The sequence below is a fragment of the Hemiscyllium ocellatum genome, chromosome 9 (genome assembly GCF_020745735.1).
Source record: "Hemiscyllium ocellatum isolate sHemOce1 chromosome 9, sHemOce1.pat.X.cur, whole genome shotgun sequence".
NCBI lineage: Eukaryota > Metazoa > Chordata > Chondrichthyes > Orectolobiformes > Hemiscylliidae > Hemiscyllium > Hemiscyllium ocellatum.
The window spans coordinates 63,958,972-63,982,916 of record NC_083409.1 but is presented as its reverse complement, the minus strand read 5'-3'; the positions used below and the strand labels follow the sequence as shown (position 1 = coordinate 63,982,916).

Genomic DNA, 23,945 nt, shown 5'->3' with positions numbered 1-23,945 from the left:
GGAGGAGTGGATAGGTGGAAAAGGAGATAGGCAGATAGGACAAGTCCGGACAAGTCATAGGGACAGTGCTGAGCTGGAAGTTTGGAACTAGGGTGAGGTGGGGGAAGGGGAAATGAGGAAGCTGTTGAAGTCCACATTGATGCCCTGGGGTTGAAGTGTTCTGAGGCGGAAGATGAGGCGTTCTTCCTCCAGGCATCTGGTGGTGAGGGAGCAGTGGTGAAGGAGGCCCAGAACCTCCATGTCCTCAGCAGAATGGGAGGGGGAGTTGAAATGTTGGGCCACGGGGCGGTGTGGTTGATTGGTGCAGGTGTACTGGAGATTTTCCCTAAAGCGCTCTGCTAGGAGGCGCCCAGTCTCCCCAATGTAGAGGAGACCGCATCAGGATATTAGTGGATGTGCAGGTAAAACTTTGATGGATGTGGAAGCCTCCTTTAGGAGGCCTTGGATGGAGGTGAGGGAGAAGGTGTGGGTGCAGGTTTTACAGTTCCTGCGGTGGCAGGGGAAGGTGCCAGGATGGGAGGGTGGGTTGTAGGGGGGCGTGGACCTGAACAGGTAGTCACGGAGGGAACGGTCTTTGCGGAAGATGGAAAGAGGTGGGGAGGGAAATATATCCCTGGTGGTGGGGTATTTTTGGAGGTGGCGGAAATGTCGACGGATGATTTGGTTTATGCGAAGGTTGGTAGGGTGGAAGGTGAGCACCAGGCCGTTCTGTCCTTGTTATGGTTGGAGGGGTGGGGTCTGAGGGCGGAGGTGCGAGATGTGGACAAGATGCGTTAGAGGGCATCTTTAACCACGTGGGAAGGGAAATTGCGGTCTCTAAAGAAGGAGGCCATCAGGTGTGTTCTGTGGTGGAACTGGTCCTCCTGGGAGCAGATACGGCAGAGACGGAGGAATTGGGAATACGGGATGGCATTTTTGCAAGATGTAGGGCGGGAAGAGGTGTAATCCAGGTAGCTGTGGGAGTCGGTGGGTTTGTAAAAAATGTCAGTGACAAGTCGGTCGTCATTAATGGAGATGGAGAGGTCCAGGAAGGTGAGGGAGGTGTCAGAGATGGTCCAGGTAAATTTAAGGTCAGGATGGAATGCGTTGGTGAAGTTGATGAATTGCTCAACCTCCTCGAACTGAGACTGATGTTCTCGCTGAGAAATTTGATTGAAAAATTGATTTAAAGCACCTGGTATAAATTGGCCTGTTAAGGAAATGGAAACTTGAGGGGTAACCCAAATTGTAAGAGGGCTAAACTGGTAACAGAAAGTGAAAGCCAAGTATTGAGTATGCCTCAAATGTAGGATGATGTCAAAACGACAAAAGTAAAGACATGACTTGAAAGCATACAGAGTTCACAACAAGCTAGATGATCTAGAGGCATAAATAGAGGTAAATAGTATTGATATTATTTGTCATTTCAGAAACATGACTGCATGGTGACCAGGACTCTGATTGACTATTTAGAGAGGGTAGAAAAGGAGGAAAATGGCGTGAAGTTATACTCATAATTATAGATGGAATCAGTACATGAGTAAAGGAGTTTCTCCGATCAGAACCACAATGTGTAGAATTTGTTTGGATAGAGCTAAGAAGCAGCAAGAGGCATCAGACATTGGTTGGAGTTGCTTACGGACCACCGAATAGTTGGAGTAGTGTGGGGCATAGTATAAATCAGAAACTGAGAGAGCATGTAGCATGTGAACACCGTAATAATGGATTACTTCCATCTGCATATAGTCTAGGTAAAATAATTGAGCACTAAACCTGTGGAGGACAAGTTTCTAGATTGCCTTAGGCATTGTTTTCTGGAATAGCATGTTGAAGAACAACTAGAGAGCGGATTACTTGGTTATGGTATTATTCATGAAAAATTGCTAATTAATAATCTTGCTGGAAAAGCTCAGCAGATCTGGCAGCATCTGTGAAGAGAAATCAGTGTTAATGTTTCTGTGGAAGGGCCACAGGACCCAAAACATTAACAGATGCTTCCAGACCTGCTGAGCTTTTCTAGTAACTTTTGATTTTGTTTCTGATTTACAGCATCCACTGTTCTTTCAGTTTTTAATTAATAATTTTGTTGTGAAGGAACCTTTGGGAATGAGTGATCACAATATTATAGAACTTTACATTATGTTTGAAAGTAATGTAGTTTAACCTGAAGCAAGGTGTGAAGTTTAAATAGGGCAAGTTATGTAAGTCTGAGGCCCAGGTTTGCTGAGCTGGATTGGGAAAATACATTGAAAGGCTTGACTGTATATTGGCAGTGAACAGTCTTTAAAGAGCTACACATTCCTTCAAGGTTAAAAAGGTCAAATGTTTTGGTCAAACATGGCTGAGAGAGGAACTTATGGGTTATATAACATTAAAAGAAGGGGCTTATAAAGTGCCCATATATAGTAATCGTTCTGAGGATTTGAATGTTTTCAGAAAACAGCAGAAACAGACTAAGAGACTGATGACAAAGAGTGGAATATAAATAAAATCTATGAAAAAGAACATAAAAATAGACTGTGAAAGCTTCTGTAGTTACATGGATAGATTGAGTGAATCCTTAGAAGAGTATAAAAAAAGTAGGAGTATACTTAAGAGGGCAAAACGGGGACATGAGATAGCTTTGGCAAATAGAATTGAGGAAAATACAAAGGCTTTTTACAAATATATTAAGGACAAAAGGGTAACAAGGGAGAGAATAGGGCCTCTCAAAGATCAGCAAGGCGGCCTTTGTGTGGAGCTGCAGAAAATGGGGGAGATACTAAATGAGTATTTTGCATGAGTATTTACTGTGGAAAAGAATATGGAAGATATAGACTGTAGGGAAATAGATGGTGACATCTTGCAAAATATCCAGATTACAGAGGAGGAAGTGCTGGATATCTTGAAACAGTTAAAAGTTGATAAATCCCCAGGACCTGATCAGGTGTACCCGAGAACTCTGTGGGAAGCTAGAGAAGTGATTGCTGGGCCTCTTGCTGAGATATTTGTATCATCGATAGTCACAGGTGAGGTGCCAGAAGACTGGAGGTTAGCAAACATGGTGCCACTGTTTAAGAAGGGTGGTAAAGACAAGCCAGGGAACTATAGACTGGTGAACCTGACCTCAGTGGTGGGCAAGTTGTTGGAGGGAATCCTGAGGGACAGGATGTATATGCATTTGGAAAGGCAAGGACTGATTAGGGATAGTCAACATGGCTTTGTGTGTGGCAAATCATGTCTCTCAAACTTGATTGAATTTTTTGAAGAAGTAACAAAGAGGGTTGATGAGGGCAGAGCAGTAGATGTGATCTATATGGACTTCAGTAAGGCCTTTGACAAGGTACGCCATGGGAGACTGATTAGCAAGGTTAGATCTCATGGAATACAGGGAGAACTGTCTCAAAGGTAGAAGACAGAGGGTGTGGTGGAGGGTTGTTTTTCAGACTGGAGGCCTGTGGCCAGTGGAGTGCCACAAGGATCGGTGCTGGGCCTTCTACTTTTTGTCATTTACATAAATAATTTGGATGTGAGCATAAGAGGCACAGTTAGTAAGTTTGTAGATGACACCAAAATTGGAGGTGTAGTGGACAGTGAAGAGGGTTACCTCAGATTACAACAGGATCTGGACCAGATGGGCTAATGGGCTGAGAAGTGGCAGATGGAGTTTAATTCAGATAAATGCAAGGTGCTGTATTTTGGGAAAGCAAATCTTAGCAGACTTATACACTGAATGGTAAGGTCCTAGGGAGTGTTGCTGAACTATGTGCAGGTTCATAGCTCCTTGAAAGTGGAATGGCAAATAGATAGGATAGTGAAGAAGGCGTTTGGTATGCTTTCCATTATTGGTCAGAGTATTGAGTACAGGAGTTGGGAGGTCATGTTGTGACTGTACAGGACATTGGTTAGGCCACTGTTGGAATATTGCATGCAATTCTGGTCTCCTTCCTATCGGAAAGATGTTGTGAAACTTGAAGTGGTTCAGAAAAGATTTACAAGGATGTTGCCAGGGTGGGAGGATCTGAGCTACAGGGAGAGGCTGAAGGTTGTGGCTGTTTTCCCTGAAGCATCGGAGGCTGAGGGGTGACCTTATCGAGGTTTAAAAAATTATGAGGGGCATGGATAGGATAAATAGGCAAAGTCTTTTCCCTATTGTCGGGGAGTCCAGAACTAGAGGGCATAGGTTTAGGGTGAGAGGAGAAAGATATAAAAGAGACCTAAGGGGCAACTTTTCCACGCAGAAGGTAGTACGTGTATGGAATGAGCTGCCAGAGGATGTGGTGGGGGCTGGTACAATTGCAACATTTACGAGGCATTTGGATGGGTATGTGAATAGGAAGGATTTGGAGGGATATGGGCCAGGTGCTGGCAGGTGGGACTAGATTGGGTTGGGATAGCTGGTCAGCATGGACGGTTTGGACCGAAGGGTCTGGTTCCATGCTGTACATCGCTATGACTCTATGAAAAGGAAATGCTTGGCTGAATGTGGGGTCTTCAAAAGCAGAATCAAGGGAATTTATAGAGAAATGCCAGAGAATGTAAATGGTTATTTGTGTCTGTTCTTACTGAGGAAGAAACAGGAAATCTCCCAGTCACAGAGATCCAAATTATTTAGGAGAATGATGAATTAAAGCAAATTAAATACCAGTAAGAACGCTACACCAGAGAAAATAATCGGATTGGAAGTTGATAATTCCCTGGCACCTCATAGTCCATATCTTTGAATGTTGAAGAAGTGTTTACTGTGGAGAAAGACATAGAAGAAATAGAATGTGGGAAATAGATGGTGACATCTTGAAAAAATTCCATATTACAAAGGAGGAGGTGCTGGATGTCTTAAAATACACATAAAAGTGGCTAAATCCCCGGGACCTAGAACTCTGTGGGAAGCTAGAGAGGTGATTGATGGGCCTCTTGCTGAGATATTTGTATCATCAATCATCACAGGTAAGGTGCCAGAAGACTGGAGGTTGGCTAACGTGGTGCCACTATTTAAAAAAGGTGGTAAAGAAAAGTGAGGGAACTATAGACCAGTGAGCCTGACATTGGTGGTGGGCAGCTTGTTGGAGGCAATCCTGAGGGACATGATTTACACGTATTTGGAAAGGCAAGGGGTAGTCAATATGGCTTTGTGTATGGGAAATCATATCTCACGAACTTGATTGAGTTTTTTGAAGAAATAACGTACAGGATTAACGAGGGCAGAGTAGTGGACATGATCTATATGGACTTTAGTAAAGCGTTCAACAAGGTTCATCATGGTAGACTGGCTAGCAAGGTTAGATCTCATGGAATACAGGGAGAACTAGCAATTTGGATACAAAACTGGCTTGAAGGTAGAAAATAGAGGATGGTTGCCTTTCAGACCTGAGGTCTGTGACCAGTTGTGTGCCACAAGGATAGGTGCTGGGTCCACTGCTTTCATCATTTATATGAATGATTTGGATGTGTATATAGGAGGCATAGTTAATACATTTACTGATGACACCAAAATCGGAGGTGTAGTGGACACCAAAGTAGGTTACATCAGAGTACAACAAGATCTTGATGAGATGGGCCAATGAGGAGTGGCAGATGGAGTTGAATTTGGATAAATGTGAGGTACTGCATTTTGGAAAAGCAAATCATTAGCAGGACATATACACTTAATGGTAAGGTCCGGGAGAGTGTTGCTGAACAAAGATGCCTTGGAGTGCAGGTTTATAGCTCCTTCAAAGTGGAGTCACTGGTATTAGGATAGTGAAGAAGGCATTTTATTGCTTCCTTTCTTGGACGGAGCATTGACTATAGGGGTTGTGCGGTCATATTGTGACTGAATAGGATCTTGCTTAGGTCACCTTTGGAATATTGTTTGCAGTTCTGGTCTTCCTCCTATCAGAACAATATTGTGAAATTTGAAAGGGTTCAGATAAGATTTACCAGGGCATTTACAAATGTTGCCAGGGTTGGAGGATTTGAGCTACAGGGAGAGGCTGAATAGGCTGGGGCTACATTTTATCTGGAATGTTGGAGGCTGAGGGGTGACCTTATAAAGGTTTATAAAATCTTAAGGAGCATGGATAAGGTAAATAAACAAGGTCCTTTCCGTGGGGTGGAAGAGAAGAAATTGAATACATAGGTTTAGGGTGAGAGGGAAAAGATTTAAAAGAAACCTAACGGGCAACTTTTTCATGCAAAGAGTGGTGTTTGTATAGAATGAGATGCCAGAGGAAGTGGTGGAGGCTGCTACAATTACAACATTTAAAAGGCATCTGGTTGAATATATGAATAGGAAGTGTTTAGGGGGATATGGGCCAAGTGCTAGCAAATGGGACTAGATTAGGTTAGGATATCTGGTTGGCATGGGCAGGTTGGACAGAAGGGTCTGTTTCTGTGCTGTACATCTCTATGACTTGAAATTAGCTATAAAGATAGTCCATTGGTGATCAAGATTACAAGAAGAATACAGGAGAATGAGATTGAGAAATATATCAGCCATGACTGATGGCGGAGCAGATTCAATGGGCCAAATGGCTTAATTCTGATCATATATCTTTCAGTCTTATGGATCCATATCATCATCACCAAAATTCCATTCACTCTAGAATGATTCCTGCAGATTGGAAGCTAGCAAATGTCACAACACTATTTAGGAAAGAAACAAGTGAAATAAAATGAAATCATACTCCCATCAGTCTTCCATCAGTTGCTTGAAAATGCTTGAATCTATCTGTAGAGCAGCTGTAATGGGCCAAATGGCCTAATTCTGCTCCTATGCCTTATTGTCTCTCAGTCGATGAGTGAACACTTGGATACAATAGATCTGATTGGGCATAGTCAATATAGATCTGCAAGTTAATAGCCATGTTTGATAAAGTTGCTGAAACGTTTTGAGGATATTACTAACAAAATTGATAAAGGGCTATTGCAATATTTTCAGATGGCTTTTGATAAAGTCTAACAAACATGAGGGAATAGGAGCTAATATGCTGACATGGATTAAGAGTTAGAGAGAAAAGAAACTGCAGATGCTGGAATCCAAGGTAGACAAGCAGGAGGTTAGAAGAACACAGCAAACCAGGCAGCATCAGGAGGTGGAGAAGTCAACTTTTCAGGTATAACCCTTCTTCAGGATTGGGGGTGGGGATTAAGAATTGGCTAACAGACAGAAAACTGCAAGGATCAATTGTACAGGAGCTTGGTTATACTGTACCTCAGGAAAAGTATAATTGCCAGTGAAGGAGTGCAACAGTGGGATCGCTGGACTTGCTTATGGAGAGTGATTGGATTAACTGGGCCTGTATTCTGCAGAGTTTCCAAGAATGAGATGATCTCATTGAAACCCACAAAATACTTAAAGGAGTAGTCAAGGTACATGTAGATAAAATGATTCTCCTGGTTGAGGAGCGTAAAAATGAGAAAGGTGCCATTTCGGACAAGATGAGAAATTTCTTCATTCAGAACGTGGTGAATCTTGGAAATTCTCTAACCCAGAGGGCTAGGAAAGCTTGTTATTTGAATATATTTAAAGCAGAGACTGATAAATGTTAATTATCAAGGGTGTAAAGTGTTGTAGGGATATTTGTATATTGTAAATATTAGGTTTTGAAGTGTTACATCAGTCGTGGTCAATTTAAATGATGGATTAGGCTCAACTGGCTGAATACCCCTGTCCCTATGTTCTTAAACAGTGTTTCTATCTGTCTGTCAAAAAAAATGACACATTGTAACAAGAACATTAATTATTTTAAAAATCAGAACATCTAAAACTCTAAGAATAACTAAAATAAGCCAGCTGCTTATGATCCAAACCACCAACTAAACAACTGTCTCAGATAAAATAAAATGTATATTTCAGTTCAACAGAATGATCTTTAAACTGTCTATTCCATTCATATTCCTTTGATACTGGACACAATCCCTTTTTAACTTTGTATACATGCTGTGTATATTTTGCCATTATATCTTCAATATTTATCTTGAATCAGCAGGTTACAAAATTGGTCTTTCCTTCACTTGAGAAAACCTTGCATCAGCCTCATGCTGTTATGATAGAGATTAGTATTAAGAGAGAAGTTTAAGAACAACTTTGCTTCAGTCAGCTGCAACTGGAGAAGTTGAAAGGAATTCAGCTGACACATCCACACCACACTCCCACCACACCCCAACCCCGTTCTAACAATACACTTCTTGTACAGTAATTCTGTTTTAAAGTTTGGTGTTTATGATGCTATCTTTTTCACCCTAGTTTTTTGATGTTTACAGTATTTCAGACTCACCTTTCTAATACACATTCACTGTTTATGTGTTCCATTTGCCTGAATATCAAGGTGAATGTCATGCTAATTAATAGACACACACTTTTATTGCATTGTTTTATCTTCTTATTCTGCTTCCATTAGATCTTTCTTATCTTTGAACGATAGCACAAAAGCCTGACCTTATCTTAGACAACTGCTGTCCACAGTGAACCTGTAAAACATAAATAAGACTGACAGCTCAATTTGCCTTTGGCCTCCTACTAGCTTGCTTAATTGTTTGAAAAGCACCTGACATACATGTTGCTCTGAGATTGCACCCAATTTGGGTGTGATCCAATGTTTTGGCCAAGATATTTGAAACAATTGGAATGGCATTGATCAGTTTTCATTCATGCCACTTTATACTGACATGATCATATGATTTTAACACAAGGATATTGAGGGAAATTTGTTTCCTTCAAGTTTAGTCATATTATCTGGGGCTTTCTGTTTGACCCATTCAATTTAATGAGACGCAGAATCGTGCAGTACAGCAGTGGAAAATTCTTGCCATTTTGTCCTCCCATTAGGCCCCAGTGATCCTTTGCAAGTGTTCTTATACAGCGCCAGACACAGCCTGAGGGGAACTGGCATATTTTATGAAAGCAGAACATACCACCAGTTTCTTTACTGGGGACAGTGCAAACAGAAAACAAAATTGACATCTTGCAACTGTTGTTCAAAAATAATTCCTGTCAGGTCTACAATGGTTCGACTTCAATGCTTATTTTTAATTAGCAGTCATTTTTCTACATTTCTCCCAAAAATAAAGAATCCAGCTGCAAATGAAACACTGCTGTATAGTGATTCATGGAGAGGCATTGGCCTAATGGTATTATCATGTCAGATAGTGGAATTTGAATTCAATTTAAAAAATCTGGAATCAAGAATCTCATGATAATAAAGAAACTGATTTTCAATCATTGGAAAAACCCAACTGGTTCACTATTGTCTTTTAGGGAAGGAAACTGTTGTCCTTACCTGGTCTAGTATCCATGTGACCCCAGATTCACAACAATGTGGACAGTTCTTAACTGCCCTCGGGGCAATTAGGGATGGGCAGTAAATGCTGGACTGGCCAGCAATGTCCTCAAAAATGAACAAAAAAAAACACTTGAAAGATCTTAGCCTTAATATAATAAAGGAGAAAATGGATGGCTTAATTAACTGCTGCATAAATTAATCAGCACAATGTTATTTTTTTCTAACAAGTGAAAGCTGGGTGATTGCTCCTGATTTGCAGAGGTTACTTGCAGTAGCTGCAAGACAGGATCTAAACAGATGATAGAAGAATTGACCATTTAACAGTGTTACATTCATCTAGAATTTGTTGTGGTTGTCATGAATTTCATCCCAACACAAAAGCCATTAAACACATAACACACAATATTACAGTATCATAACTGCCTTTTGACCAATTGCCATAAGTCAATTCATTATTCTCAGACTGGTTTGACAGATACTGTGACCTTTTCTTATTTACCCTGGGTGCATGTACAATCTCAATAGCTGCTCATGTCTTCAGGGTATGTGATAGAAGGTCAGGAAAATGACACAAACATTCTAAAAATTCTTAAATTGTGACATGGAACAACAGCATTGTATTGTTATTACTACAAAGAAATAATCTATTAAAATGAAATGGAATTGCTGTTTGTCACAATTTTGTTTGTAAACTTCTTTGTTGGCCCACATGTAGATCTGACTTTTCATGAAAGCAAAGATTCTTGATGCATGCACAGACACCGAGGATTAAACCTTTGCAAATCCCACACAATTGATAGGCCTCCTGCCAAATATTTAGAAAATTGTAGTCTAAAGCCTTAAACCTTGAATACACAATGTAAGCTGATACATGGGGCAGTACTAAAGACAACAGTATTATCAGAAATGATTGTTAACCCAGTTGCCCATTTCTCATGGATCTGCTACAGATATAGTGCATATACAGGACAACCCCCATATCCGTGGAATCATTTTACATGGTTTCAATTACCAGCGGTTTACTGCAGCCCGAACATATTATAGGGACCCTTCCAGAACCAGGGACAATGGGGCTATCGAGAAAGTAATTTTCCCATTTAAATAAACGGGTTTGTTATCATCTACAGTTTCAGACTCCCGTGGTAGGTCTTGGGACTTATCCCCTGCGGATATGGGTTGGGGGTGGGGGGGTGGGGGGGTGGTCTACTGTATGTAGTTCCACTGCTCACTTGCATGAGGAGAACAGAGTTTAACTGCTTTCTGACTTATTTTTCCTCTCAAACAGTATAACAAAACTGATTAACTGGTATTCATCTTCCCTTTGGGATCTTGTCAGCATCATTGTTCTCTATTTTTGTAACAACCTTAGTCTTCAAAGTAGGTCAGTGTATATGAAGCACTTTTGGAATATTTCTGAAGGGTATGGTCAGATGTTTTTGTTTTCTTTGCTGTGATATAACATGGCTGTATACTAATTGTCACAAAGCTAGTCCTTTTTTTTCTAAAAGCTGTTCCTTGGCTCAACGATATTCTATCTTTGACTTTTTTCAGAGGGATAATTAACCAAGCTGGACTCCAATTAGTCTGGTTTGGTACAGAGATTAAAGGGTATTGAGAGGCCTTTTTGTTTATACGTAAACAGATGAGACTTCAGGCTAAAGTGGCCATGTTTTAGAAGTGGCCTGTAGAAAGAAAGAGGAGTGGTCAGCCCTCTAGTTGATCTGAGCAGTTTAGCTCAGTCCAGTACTGGTTGAGAGTTCAACAGTGAGCTGTGTGGAAACCTCTCTCTCTCTCTCTCTCTCTCTCTCTCTCTCCTAACTTCAACCTTTAAGCATGTGTTCCATTTGTATTGGTTTTTACAGGGGTTTGCTTATTGGGCTATTGTTTATATTCGGAACAGCTAACTAAAGTCTAGTTTGAATAGACTGAGTTCTGTAGGGGTTCTTTATTCTGTTCTTCATGTTTCATTGTGTAATTTTGTGAATAAATTATTTATCTGTTTTAAACCTGGTAGTCAACCTCGCGAACATATTCTGGATAATTTTCACTGTACACTTACCAAAACAAATTGAAAAGTTATGGTCTGGGTTGTCTGCTTAAGAATGATTTGAGTGGTTTAGCCTAGTCCATAACATAATGGCATCAAAAGTACAGCTTTATAAACTGTGAGTAATTTCTCTTCTGAGGCAGTATAATGGTAAAATGATGTGAGATTACCTCTTTGAAACAGTCTTGTGCTGTTTCCCAAATGCAATGTTCTGCAACTTCCTTCACCAGATTTTGTGTGCCACTTCCAAACTATCTTTTTTTAAGTCATTCATTGAATGAGAATGTCGCTGGCTAGGCCAGCATTTATTGCCCATTCCCAGTTGCCTAGAGGCTAGTTAGGAGTCAACCACATTGCTGTGGTTCTGGAGTCACATGTAGGCCAGACCAGGTAAGGATGACAGTTTCCTTCCCTCAAGGACATTAGTGAAGCAGATAGTTTTTTTGTTCCTGACAATCAACAATGTATTCATGGTCATCATTAGATTCTTAATTCCAGGTTGTTTTTTATTGAATTCAGTTCCATATTTGAACCTAGGTCCCCAGAATATTACTTGGGTCTCTGAATTAATAGTCCAGGGATAGACAATGACTCAGTGGTTAACACTGCTGCCTCACAGCACCAGGGACCCAGGTTTGATTCCAGCCTTGGGCGACCGTGTGTGGAGTTTGCACATTCTCCCCATGTCTGCATAGGTTTCCTCCAGGTACTCTGGTTCCCTTCCACAATTCAAAGATGTACAGTTAGGTGAATTGGTCATGCTAATTTGCCCATATTGTTCAGGGATGTGTAGGTTAGGTTAATTAGTTAAAGGTAAATGTAGAGTGATAGGGTAGGAGAATGGGCCTGGGTGGGTTACTCTTTGGAGGGTTGGTGTGCACTTGTTGCACCAAATGGCCTGATTCCACACTGTAGGGATTCTAAGTTCTAAGTGTCACCTCCCCACAAATTCAACACAATTGAACAGCATGAGAAACAATTCACTAGTGATTTTGAACTTCAGTGCTTAGCAAGCCAGAAACACAAGAACTGCTTGGTTGAATGTTGTGTTTTCTTACTGCCACTTATTTTATGTTGTTTTATCTCCTACAGGGAATTGCAGCTGCAGCACGGTCAAAAGGGGAACATAAACAGAGAATCTTTCTGACCATTTCATTTGGAGGAATAAAAATCTTTGATGAAAAGACAGGAGTAAGTCACCATACAACAGGGTACTTGTATAAAAAATATTCCTGGCTTGCAGATCTCAGATTCTTCAGTAGGTGAGGATAAATTGAGTCTGAAGCTCATTTGGGAAAGATTTCATTCCATTTTATTAATCCTGAAATAGTCATTACCATCAAATGTGATAATGGGCTGAAATCAACATGACAGGATATCAACAAGATTTTTAAAAATTAGACATGGCTGTTTACAACAATGTGAAACCTGTATCTCTGGGATTTATTGCTGAATCCATGCATTTTAGAAAAAGCTTTACATTTTGCATTTATACTCTGTGAACCAAAGGCTCAACAATTCATTTAAGTTTAAAAATTCTGATATTAGGCTGCCACATCTGCAAAACCAAAATTGTGCAAGACAACCTATGGTTTTTGCTGTTTTCAGATGTAATAAGTAGTTTGTTCATTTCACTTCAATCCTCAAATGTAATGTTGATGTGATATGCAAAACTAACTATTTTTACAGACATGTTGCAATATAATTGGACCAAAGGAATATATGAATCCAATTGAACTGAATAGATATGCATGACACAATTCAAAAACAAATATAACCTTTAAAAGATGTCTCACTTCTGGAGTGACGAAGCAAACTGAGTATCCTGTGCTCAAATTAAATGTTGTGATGTCTGATATCTGATGCGTATGTTATCCTCTCAAGAAGGAGAACATGTAAAGTTGTATTTAGGAAATTGCAAATACTTTACAATGGCACAATAGATCAATATACCACTCATAGTTGTACTGAGTGACACAGACCAGTATTGAGTCAGCTAATCAGCCAAGGTTGCAGTTTATAAAATCATGAGGGACAAAGTCTTTTCCCTGGGATGGGTGAGTCCAGAACTAGAGGGCATAGGTTTAAGGTAAGAGGGAAAAAATTTAAAAGGGACCTGAGGGGCAACTTGTCCTTGCAGAGGGTAGTGTATGTATGGAATGAGCTGCCAGAGGAAGTGGTGGAGGTTGGTACAATTACAGCATTTACAAGGAATCTGGGTGGGTATATGATTAGGAAGGGTTTAGAGCAATATGCACCAAGTGCTGGTAAATGGGACTAGATTAGGTTAGGAACTCTGGTTGGCATGCATGAGTTGGACTGAAGGGTTTGTTTCCGTGCCATACATCTCTGTGGCTCTCTGTTGATATTAAAATTTTGCTCACCAGATCAATACGTGTCATCAACTGTTTTTATGCACTAATTTTGATGCAATGTCAGGACAGAGAAAATAATTAGCTTTAGAGAGAGAAATTTCCTAAATATTGTCCAATTTTAGAGAATTAGTATTCTATTTGCCACTTGCTCTTTCTGCTAATGGACCACATTTATTAACTTAGTTTGACGTTACTGAAGGTTGGTATTCTTGAGAATCACTGACCTGGGCAAGTTTATATATACATAATTTATTTGTTGTTTCATGTTAACATTGACACATTTGAAATAAATATGGATCATTAAAATCATCTTTTACTAAGGTATTGTGGCTGGTCATTAAAGACATTCTTATTAGAAGTGTGTAAAAGTTATACTTGTATAGGAAGATAAATCAGTAATAAAATCATTTTCTTTAAAATCATGTAACATGAGTTTGTCACTGCATGGCCAGCAGTTCTTGCCCATCACTAGTTACCCTTAACAAAGTATTTTAGAATTTTCTTCTTGAATTGATGCAGTTATTTGCTGAAGTAGACCCACAATGTCGTTAGGGAGGGAATTCCATGATTTTGACCCAGTGACAGTGAAGGAACAGTGATATATTTCCAAGTCAGGATACTGAATGGCTTAGAGGGGAACTTGCAGGTTGTGGCTTTCCCATGTATCTGATGCCCTTGTCCTTGCATATGTGGGTTTGGAAGATACTGTCTAAGGATCTTAGGTGGATCTGTGCAGTCCATCTTCATATATACTGCTGCTCTGAGCATTGGTGGTGGAGGGAATGGATGTTTCTAGATAGGGTGTTAGTCAAGCAGGCTGCTTTGTTCTGGATGGTATCAAGATTCCTGAGTGTTGTTTGAGCTGAAATATTAATTACAATATTCCTAGCCTCTGACCATGTAGTACTGTACTTATATGCAAGCGGAGTTGAGTTTCTAATCAATGGAAACTCCCAGGGATGGTAATATCATTGAATGTCAAGTGGCAGTGGTTAGGTTGTCTCTTTTGGAGATGGTCATTGCCTACCATCTGGGCAGTGCAAATATTACTTGTCAATTGTCAGCCCAAGCCTCAATATTACTCAGATCTTGTTGTATTTGACCATATACTGCTTCAGTATCTGAGGATTTGAGAATGGTACTGAACATTGTCCACCGATGATTACACATCCCCACTTCTGACTTTTGATGGAGGAAGGACATGGATAAAGCAGCTGAAGATATTGGGCCTTGGACACCACCTTGAGAAACTCCTGCAGAAATGTCATGGTGCTGACATGACTGACCTCCAACAATCACAACCATCTTCCTATGTGCCGGATATGACTCCAACTACTGGAGAGTTTGCTCCCTGATTCCCATTGATATCAGTTTTGATAAGGCTCCATAATGCTACATTCTGTTGAATGCAGCCTTGATGTAACAACCTCTCACTCCCCTCTTCCCACTGGAATTCAGTTTGAACCAAGGCTGTAATGAGATCAGTAACTGAGTGGCCCTGATGGAACCTAAACTGTGCATCACTGAACAGCTTATTGCTGAGCAGGTGCTGCTTCATAGCACTATTGATGGCACTTTCCATCACTTTACTGATGATCAAGAGTATTCTGATGGGGCAGTAATTGGCTGGGTTTACGTTGTCCTGCATTTTGTATACAGGTTATACCTGGGCAATTTTCCATATTGTCAGATAGATGCCAGCATTGTCACTGTACAGGAATAGCTTGGCAAAAGCAGCAGCAAGTTCTGGAGCCCAAGCTCTATTACTGGAATGTTGTCAGAATTTGCAGTAGAAAAACACAAATATTCTCTGGTCTTTCAGCAGAAAAATGGATTGTTAGCTGCACAAGGCAAAGCACAAAGTGATGGATGTTTATCTTAGGATTCCTAATATTTTGCTTCAATCTCATTTCAACAGTTAGTGTATTTACAAAAATACACTAAACTACAACTTACCTGCTCCACAGAGTCCTGGGAAGGATCACTTAACTGGAAGAAACCTACGAGGAAGCGGGGTACGCATGCTGGCCTGTTAATAAGACTGAGACTATGCGGTTTCAAGACCCCACTCCCCTTCCTAGCTTACTCCTAGCAAATGTACAATCTCTGGAGAATAAGATGGACAAACCCAGATCACAACTCAGCTTCCAGCATGAACTGCAGGACTGCTGCGCACTCTGCTTCACAGAAACCCGGCTCAACCCATCCATTCCATACTGTGCACTTCAAGCTAACGGTTTTCTATCTTGTATGGACCATACAACGTCCTCTGGTAAGATAAAGGGTGGAGGGAGTTGCTTTTTAATTAACAACTCGTAGTGCACAGACATTGCAACCCTGAGCAACCATTGCTCCCCAAAGCTTGAACTCCTCACCATCAAATGCCGCCCTTCTATCTACCATGGGAATTTACCACTGCTATACAAACTGCTGCGTACATACTGCCACAATCAAAGGTTGAGATAGCTCTGGATGTGCTGTACTCCATCACAACACCCTGGAGATGGAACAGGCCCTGTTTATTGTAACTGGTGACTTCAATCAAGCCAATTGAAGGAAGGTGTTGCCCAGGTATCACCAGAACATTACCTGCCCCACCAGGGGCCCGAACATTTTAGAGCACTGCTACACCATTGTGAAAGATGCCTGCCGCCCCATCCCCCGTCCTCATTTCAGGAACTCTTGACACAATGCCGTGTTTCTTCTCCAGGCTTACAGGCAAAAGTTCAAGCAGGAGACTCCCTCGCAGATCCAGGTCCAGTGCTGGTTGGAGGAGGCAGACGATCAACTCTGGTGCTGTCTAGAATCAGCTGATTGTGCCATGTTCATACAGCCTGTAGGTACCTTGGACGAGTATGCCACCACCGTCACAGACTTTATCAGCAAATGTGTGGAGGACTGCATACCGAGGAAGTCAAACTGGGTGTTCCCCAACAGGAAACCCTGGATGAATCAGGACATACAGAACCTGCTAAAAACCACACATGAGGCCTTCAGATCAGAAGTCCAACTCAAATATAAGGAATCCAAGTACGACCTTCGCAAAGCCATTAAGACAGCCAAGGACCAATACCAATCCAAACTAGAGACTCAGATAGACACCTGGTGACTATAACAAGAACTGAATGACATCACAGGTTCTAAGAAGAGACAGTGCAACATAGCAGATGATGACACATCCCTCATAGATCATCTCAGCATCTTCTATGCTCGCTTTGAGCAGAGTTTCAGCAGTGAGGTAACACCTATTCCGACAAGTCCTGATAAACCTATTCCAACAGTCACTGCATCAGAGATCAGATCAATTTTCCTTCATGTGAATCAAAGGAAAGTGATGGGACCAGATGGAGTACCAGGCCGTGTACTCAGAGCATGTGCAGACCAACTGGCAGAAGTCTTCTCGGACATCTTCAACCTCTCCCCACAGCAGGCCACTGTCCCTGCCTGTTTCAAGAGGGGCAACATCATCCCTGTGCCGAAGAAGGCTCATGCAGCATCAGGATTCCTGATGAGGGTTTATGCCGAAATATTGATTCTCTGCTCCTCGGATGCTGCCTGACCTGCTGTGCTTTTCCAGCACTACCGTCACAACTCTGATCTCCAGCATCTGCAGTCCTCAGTTTCTCCTCCGTCTCAGTGCCTACCGCCCAGTGGCCCTAATGTTGCTGATCATGAAGTGCTTTGAAAGGCTAGTCATGACATTAATCAACTCTAGCTTCCCCACTACTCTTGACCCACTGCACTTTGGACCAACAGATCCATGTCAGATACTATATGACTTGTCTTTCACTCCTCCATAGAACATCTTGACACCAAGAACAGCTATGTAAGAATCCTACTCATTGACTACAGTTCAGCCTACATACTGATTCGAGACTGATTACTAAACTTAGTGATCTCAGATTAAACCCCATTCTCTGCAACTGGATCCTCAGTTTCCTGACCCACAGGCCACAGTCAGTGAAGATTGGGGATAATATTTCATCCTCACGAACATTTAACATTGCCCCCCCACCCCCCCCCACCAGGTTGCATACTCAGCCCCCTGCTACATCCACTGTATACCCATGACTACGTCGCCAAATACCAGACTAATGCCATTTACAAGTTCGCTGATGACACCACCATAGTTGGTTGAACCTCAGATGGCAACGAAACAGACTACAGATGGGAGGTGGAAGACCTGAAAAAATAGTGCATTGAGAACAACCTAACTCTCAATGCCAGCAAAACCAATGAACCCATTATTAACTTTAGGCGGGATGTTACTCATGCTCCCTACACATTAACAGCACAGAGGTGGAACAAGTGGCGAGTGTCAAGCTCCTGGGAGTGATCTTCCACAACAAGCTTTCTTGGACTCTTCATGTCTATGCACTGGTTACAAAGGTCCAACAACATCGCTTTTTCCTCAGGCAGCTGAGGAAATTTGGCATAATGGCGAATACCCTTGCCATCATTTTTAGGTGTGCCATCGAGAGCATTCTTTCTGGATGTATCACTACCTGGTATGGCAACTGTACCATTCAAGATCAGAGATGGTTACAGAGAGTGGTGAACTCAGCCCGGACAATCACAAAAGCTAACCTTCCATCCATCGAATCCATCTACCAGGCCCGCTGTCAAGGAAAGGATGCCAGCATTCTCAAAATTCATCCCACCCTGGCAATGTTTTTCTACAGCCTCTACCATTGGGGAGAAGGTACAGAAGCCTGAACACACACACACCGGCCAGTTTCATAACAGCTTCTACTCTACTGATGTTAGAATACTGAATGGGCTTTCAAACTCTTGACATTTGCCTGTACCTGTGTTTTTGTTTTTGCCACTGTTTACCTATTATTTACTTATCTAAGTTACCTATCTATGTGATATGCCTGTATTGCTCGCAAGGCAAAGCTTTTCACCGTGCCTTGGTACACGTGACAATAAATTCAATTCAATTCAATTCAGTTCAATTCAATTCAATTCAGTTCAATTCAATTCAGTTCAATTCATCAGTTAGTGGCTACATATGAAAGACTTTAAAAGCACAAGTAAAACCAATTGTGTGACTGAGGGTTTGGGATGAGGGCGTTTAAGTAGGCATATAAACCAAAAAGAAATAGATGCATTGCAGGGTAACTATTTTGATAATAACCAGAGTGGGGCAGGAAGAGACAATGTACAAGCACCAAAAAACAGTGGAAAAGAGGATCAAAGAGACAAAAAAAGCAATACGATAAAATTAATGGTTCTTAAATGTGCATAATATTTGGAGCAAAATAAGTAAATTAATAGCACAGATAGAGGTTAATGGGTATGAACTTTCAGCAATTAAGAAGACATGGTTACAAGGAGATCAAAGATAAAAACAAAGTATTCGGGGAGTTGTGACTATTTGAAAGGATAGTAAGGAAGGGAAGGGTGGTGAAGTAGCTTTGTTAGTCTGAGGTGGAATACGTATGATAGGAAGAGATTATGTAGAATCTATATGGATATCTGTCAGAAATAATAAGTGGAAGAACATACTGGTGAGACTAGTCTACAGGTTTCTGAACAGTAGCTGTCCTGTAAGACAGAATAAATTGGGAAAAAAGTGTTAATCATGACTGTCTTTAATTGTCATGTTGGTTAGGAAAATCAAATTGGCAAAGAAGGAAGAATTCATAATGCATTTGGGACAGCATTTTAGAGCAATACATTGTGGATCCAATCGGGGGGATCCAACGATTTTGGATCTGGTAATGTGTATTTAAGTTGATTTAATAAACAGTCTCTGAGTTAAGTTTTCCCTTAGAAACAGTGGTCATAACTTGGTAGAATTTAGCACTCAGTTTGACGGTGAAAAACTTTCATTGGTAACAACTGTGCTAAACTTAAATGAGGGCTTGTACATAGAGATGTGAGGCGAAAGTGGGTACTGCAGATGCTGGAAATCAGAGTCAAGATTAGAGTGGTGTTGGAAAAGCACAGCAGGTCAGGCAGCATCTGAGGAGCAGGAAAATTGACATTCCAGGCAAAAGCCCTTCATCAGGAATGAAAGGGATGTGAGCAGAGTTGGCTGGAGTGGACTGAAAAAGGTGTTCAGAAGAAAAGACAATTGCAGAAACTTAAGAAAATCATTCATAACTCACAGTAAAGATATATCCCAGTAAAGAAGAAGGACTCAAGGAGGATAAAACAACCATGGTTGACCAGAGCTGTTAAAGATCATATCAAATTGAAAAAAAAACTACAATGTGGCAATGATTACTGGTAAACTAAAGGATAAAGCAAGTTTTTAAAGACAACCAAAAAAGGATAAAGAAGGAAAAAAATAAATTATGAGGGCAAACTAGCAAGCAATTTTTTAAAAAGACAGCAAGAACTACCTTAAATATATGAAAAAGATGACAAAGGCTAAAGTGATCATAGTATCATTAGAGAACAAAGGTTGGAAAATAATAATGGGAATGCAGGGAATGTCAGAGGGTTGAATAAATGCTTGGCATTCATCTTAATGATAGAGAACATCAATAAAGCATTCCAACAATCAGGGGACTGAAGTGGGGGAGGAAATAAAAACAGTAACTATCACTAGACAAAAATGTATGAGGGAAACCAATGTAGTTCAAGGCTGCTAAGTCCTCTGGACCTGATAGGCTGTATTCTAGGATTTTAAAGGAAGTAGCTACAGAGATTATGAGTGCACTGGTGATAATCTTCCAAATATCTTTAGATTCTGGAGAAACCTCAGACAATTGGAAAACAGCAATTGCAACCTATTGTTCAAAAAGGGAGGGAGACAAAAATAGAGGAGTTAGCTTAACATTTTAAATTGGGAGGATATTAACATCTATTATAAAGTCTGTAATCTCAGAATTTAGAAAAATGTAATATAATCAAGCAAAATCAACATGCCTTTCCAAAAGGGGAAATCATGCCTGACAAATTTATTACAGAACTTTGAGGTAACAAACAAGATAGCGGGCGGCACGGTGGCAGCGGGCGGCACGGTGGCACAGTGGTTAGCACTGCTGCCTCACAGCACCTGAGACCCGGGTTCAATTCCCGACTCAGGTGACTGACTGTGTGGAGTTTGCACGTTCTCCCCGTGTCTGCGTGGGTTTCCTCCGGGTGCTCCGGTTTCCTCCCACAGTCCAAAGATGTGCAGGTCAGGTGAATTGGCCATGCTAAATTGCCCGTAGTGTTAGGTAAGGGGTAAATGTAGGGGTATGGGTGGGTTTCGCTTTGGCGGGTCGGTGTGGACTTGTTGGGCCGAAGGGCCTGTTTCCACACTGTAAGTCTAATCTAATCTAGTCTAAGATAGGTAAATGGGAAGCAGTCGATTTAATGTATTTGAATTTTGACCAGGCATTCAATAATGTACTACATTTGTGGCTACTTAATAGCATAATAGCCCATGATGTTGGATGTATTATATTAGCATGAATAGAAGATTGGCTCACTAATAGGAGACAGAGAGTTGGGGTAAAAGAGACATTTTTAGGATGTTAACCTATAACTAAAGGAATGCCAAAGGGATCAGTGCTGAGGTCACTGGTCAATGACTTGGATGATGGAAGTGAATGTACTGTTGCAAAGTTTGCAGATGATACAAAAATTGGTGGGAAAGTAAGTAATGAGGATGATACAAAGAAATTATACAGGGACACGGACAGGTTGAGTGACTGGCCAAAACCTGGCAGTTGAAATACAATGTGGGAAAATGTGAGGTTAGTATGTTGTAGGAAGAACAGAAGAACTGAATATTATTCAAATGGAGAAAAACTGCAGAAAGCTCCAGCACAACAAGATTTGGTCCTTCCATGTGAATCACAACAAGGTAGCATCCACATTGAGCAAGTAATAGGGAAGGCTAATGGAATATTGGCTTTGATTTCAAAGGGAGTGGAATCTAAAATTGTGGAGGTCTTGCTGAAATTCTTTATGGCACTAGTCAGACCACAGCTGGGACACTGTAAACAGTTTAGTTCCCTTATCTAAGGAAAGATATACTGGCAATGGAGGCAGTCCAGGGAAGGTTCACTCATGTAATTCCTATGATGAAGGGATTTTCTTATCAAGAGATGTTAAGTAGGTTTGGCTTGTACTCATTGGGGTTGAGAAGAAGGAGAGACCTTATTAGAAACTTTTAAGATTCTTAGAGGGCTTGATAGGGTTGATTTCTCTTGTGCGAAAGTCTAGGACCAGAAGGTATAATTTCAGATTAAGGGATCACCCACTTAACAGACAGATGTGGAGGGATAACTTCTGTCAGAGGGTAGTAAATCTGTAGAATCTTTGCTGCTGAAGAGGGCTCCAGAAGCTCGGTTGTGTTTGTTGATTATTCAAAGCTGAGCTAGACTGATTTTTAATTGGTCAGGGACTCAAGAGTTATAGGGATGAGGAAGGTAGATGGACTTGAGGATTATCAGATCAACCATAATCTCATTGATTGGCAGCGCAGAGTCACTGAGCTGAATGGCCTAAGACAGATCTTGCATTTTGTGGTCTAAATGGACCAAGATTTTGAATCATACCAAACTATAAATCCCAAAGGAAGTGTGCAATGTAAGGGAATTAAAATGAAAAAGAAATGCTATCCTGTTTGCAATTTACTAGCTGACCACGGTAGTTTTTGGATTTAAGATGTTTTTTGTTAAAAGAAGATAGGATTGGTTACTGAAGTTTGCCATTTTTTAATCCCTTGAATCTACTGCACTATTTTATCCTTAGCTCAGACTTGATGCTTGTGCTATTGTTGTCCATGACAGGTAATTTATCTGGCCCACTGTTAGACTGTGTAAGTAACTGAGGATTATAACTTTGATGAACATCCATTTTTTTTGTTAATCCCATTATTTGTTTTCTTGTTAAAAACAGATTTCCTTTAAATGCACTTAGCTTTAGAGAGAGAGGGTGTGCATGTTGTATTGGACTGTTTCCCCACTCATCATTGTCAAATGTCTCTTATTTTTTGACAAACTGAAACTTTAAACCCTGGGAAAAAAAAAATTAAGAATAAAAACAGACTTCTTCCTTGGATGTACATTTAGATGTCATTTAAATCTTGTCCTATATATTATTCAATAATCATTTCAATGTAAGCATTTTAATATAATAATATAATTTACATTAATTTACAGAATTGCTTTTCAATTAGCTATGTTGCACACAAAAGGAATTATAGCATATTTTACCAAACAGCATTTATGACATTTCACATGTCCAGGAATAATTTTATACTCTTGCCTTGATTCTAAATTTATCTGTGTCACACAGAAAGGAATAAACTCATTGCCAACAGGACACAGCTAACCCCTCAAAACTAGGACAGTCCTCATACTGTTATCTGTGATTGCTTGCATTGGGTCAAACTGCTGTAGGCATTACTTTATGAAGAAGCAAGAACTGTAGAAAACACTGGAAGTTTTATAAAGGTCTTGTTATGACTTGGGTTAAACGCTCCTGCTTAATTTAAAACCAGTAACATAGAAAAGGTTTATCCTGTGCAGTAATCTGTAAACATTCAAGTGGCCAAGAACTATGTAAAGTAAAAATTAATAAGTTTATTTCTTAAAGTATAACCAAGAATAATTAACCAACAGCTATTTACAATTGCTTCTTCTAACTTATCTTTTACTTTCCCTTCTATAATGCTAGTCTGATAAAACTCCGAGTTAAAGTTTTCAGAAAAATCCAAATGTTAAAACCAGCCAACAGTCAAATCTTCTCTTTATCTTCGTCGGTAGATTGGCTCTCCAGGTCAGTGTTGAGGTTTTTCTCTGTGCAAACTGCTTCTCTGGACAGGCACCTCTCAGAAAGTTCTGACTAGCAGTCTACAGCTGTTGGTCTGGTGGCAGTTCTCCTCCAAACTGTTCAATTTTCCCCAGTCTTATACCCCAAAGCATTGGATTGTATCATTGGTTTTTAAGATTGTCAATATACTCAATTCAAACTTGATTGGCATTTTTTTTGTCGTTTCCAGGCAACTAGCTACCCCAGTAGCTGGAGCACATGTTACATTGTGTCTTATTGAAAACACTTGATGCTGTCACTGCTAGCTTTTACTCTCTTAAAAGGTATAGTACACCCACATCTTCATAAAAAATGAACCATCATTATGAAAAGATGGCTTCATTTTTTTCTGTACTTTTTAAACACATTACCCTAGCATACAGATAAATTTAATATAAGTTCCCCTTAATTTCTTTTATATAGGAAAAACATTAAATAAAGACAAATCTCATCTAAACTCTATCAGTAAAATCTGCAATAACGCATCCACAATTACATTCTTCCAACCCGCAATGTGTACAATTTTTAAATTAAAAGTCT

The 23,945-nt window shown here is 40.4% G+C and overlaps 1 protein-coding gene across 1 annotated transcript in view; it reads left to right on the top strand.

Moving 5' to 3' along the window:
* The window catches only part of dab1a (DAB adaptor protein 1a), a 360,206-nt gene that overhangs the window by 172,116 nt on the left and 164,145 nt on the right, over window positions 1–23,945 (top strand). Inside the window, exon 4 of the mRNA XM_060829579.1 lies at window positions 12,361–12,459. Within this exon, the coding sequence (XP_060685562.1) occupies window positions 12,361–12,459 (99 nt within the window). The remainder of the gene's footprint in view (window positions 1–12,360; window positions 12,460–23,945) is intronic.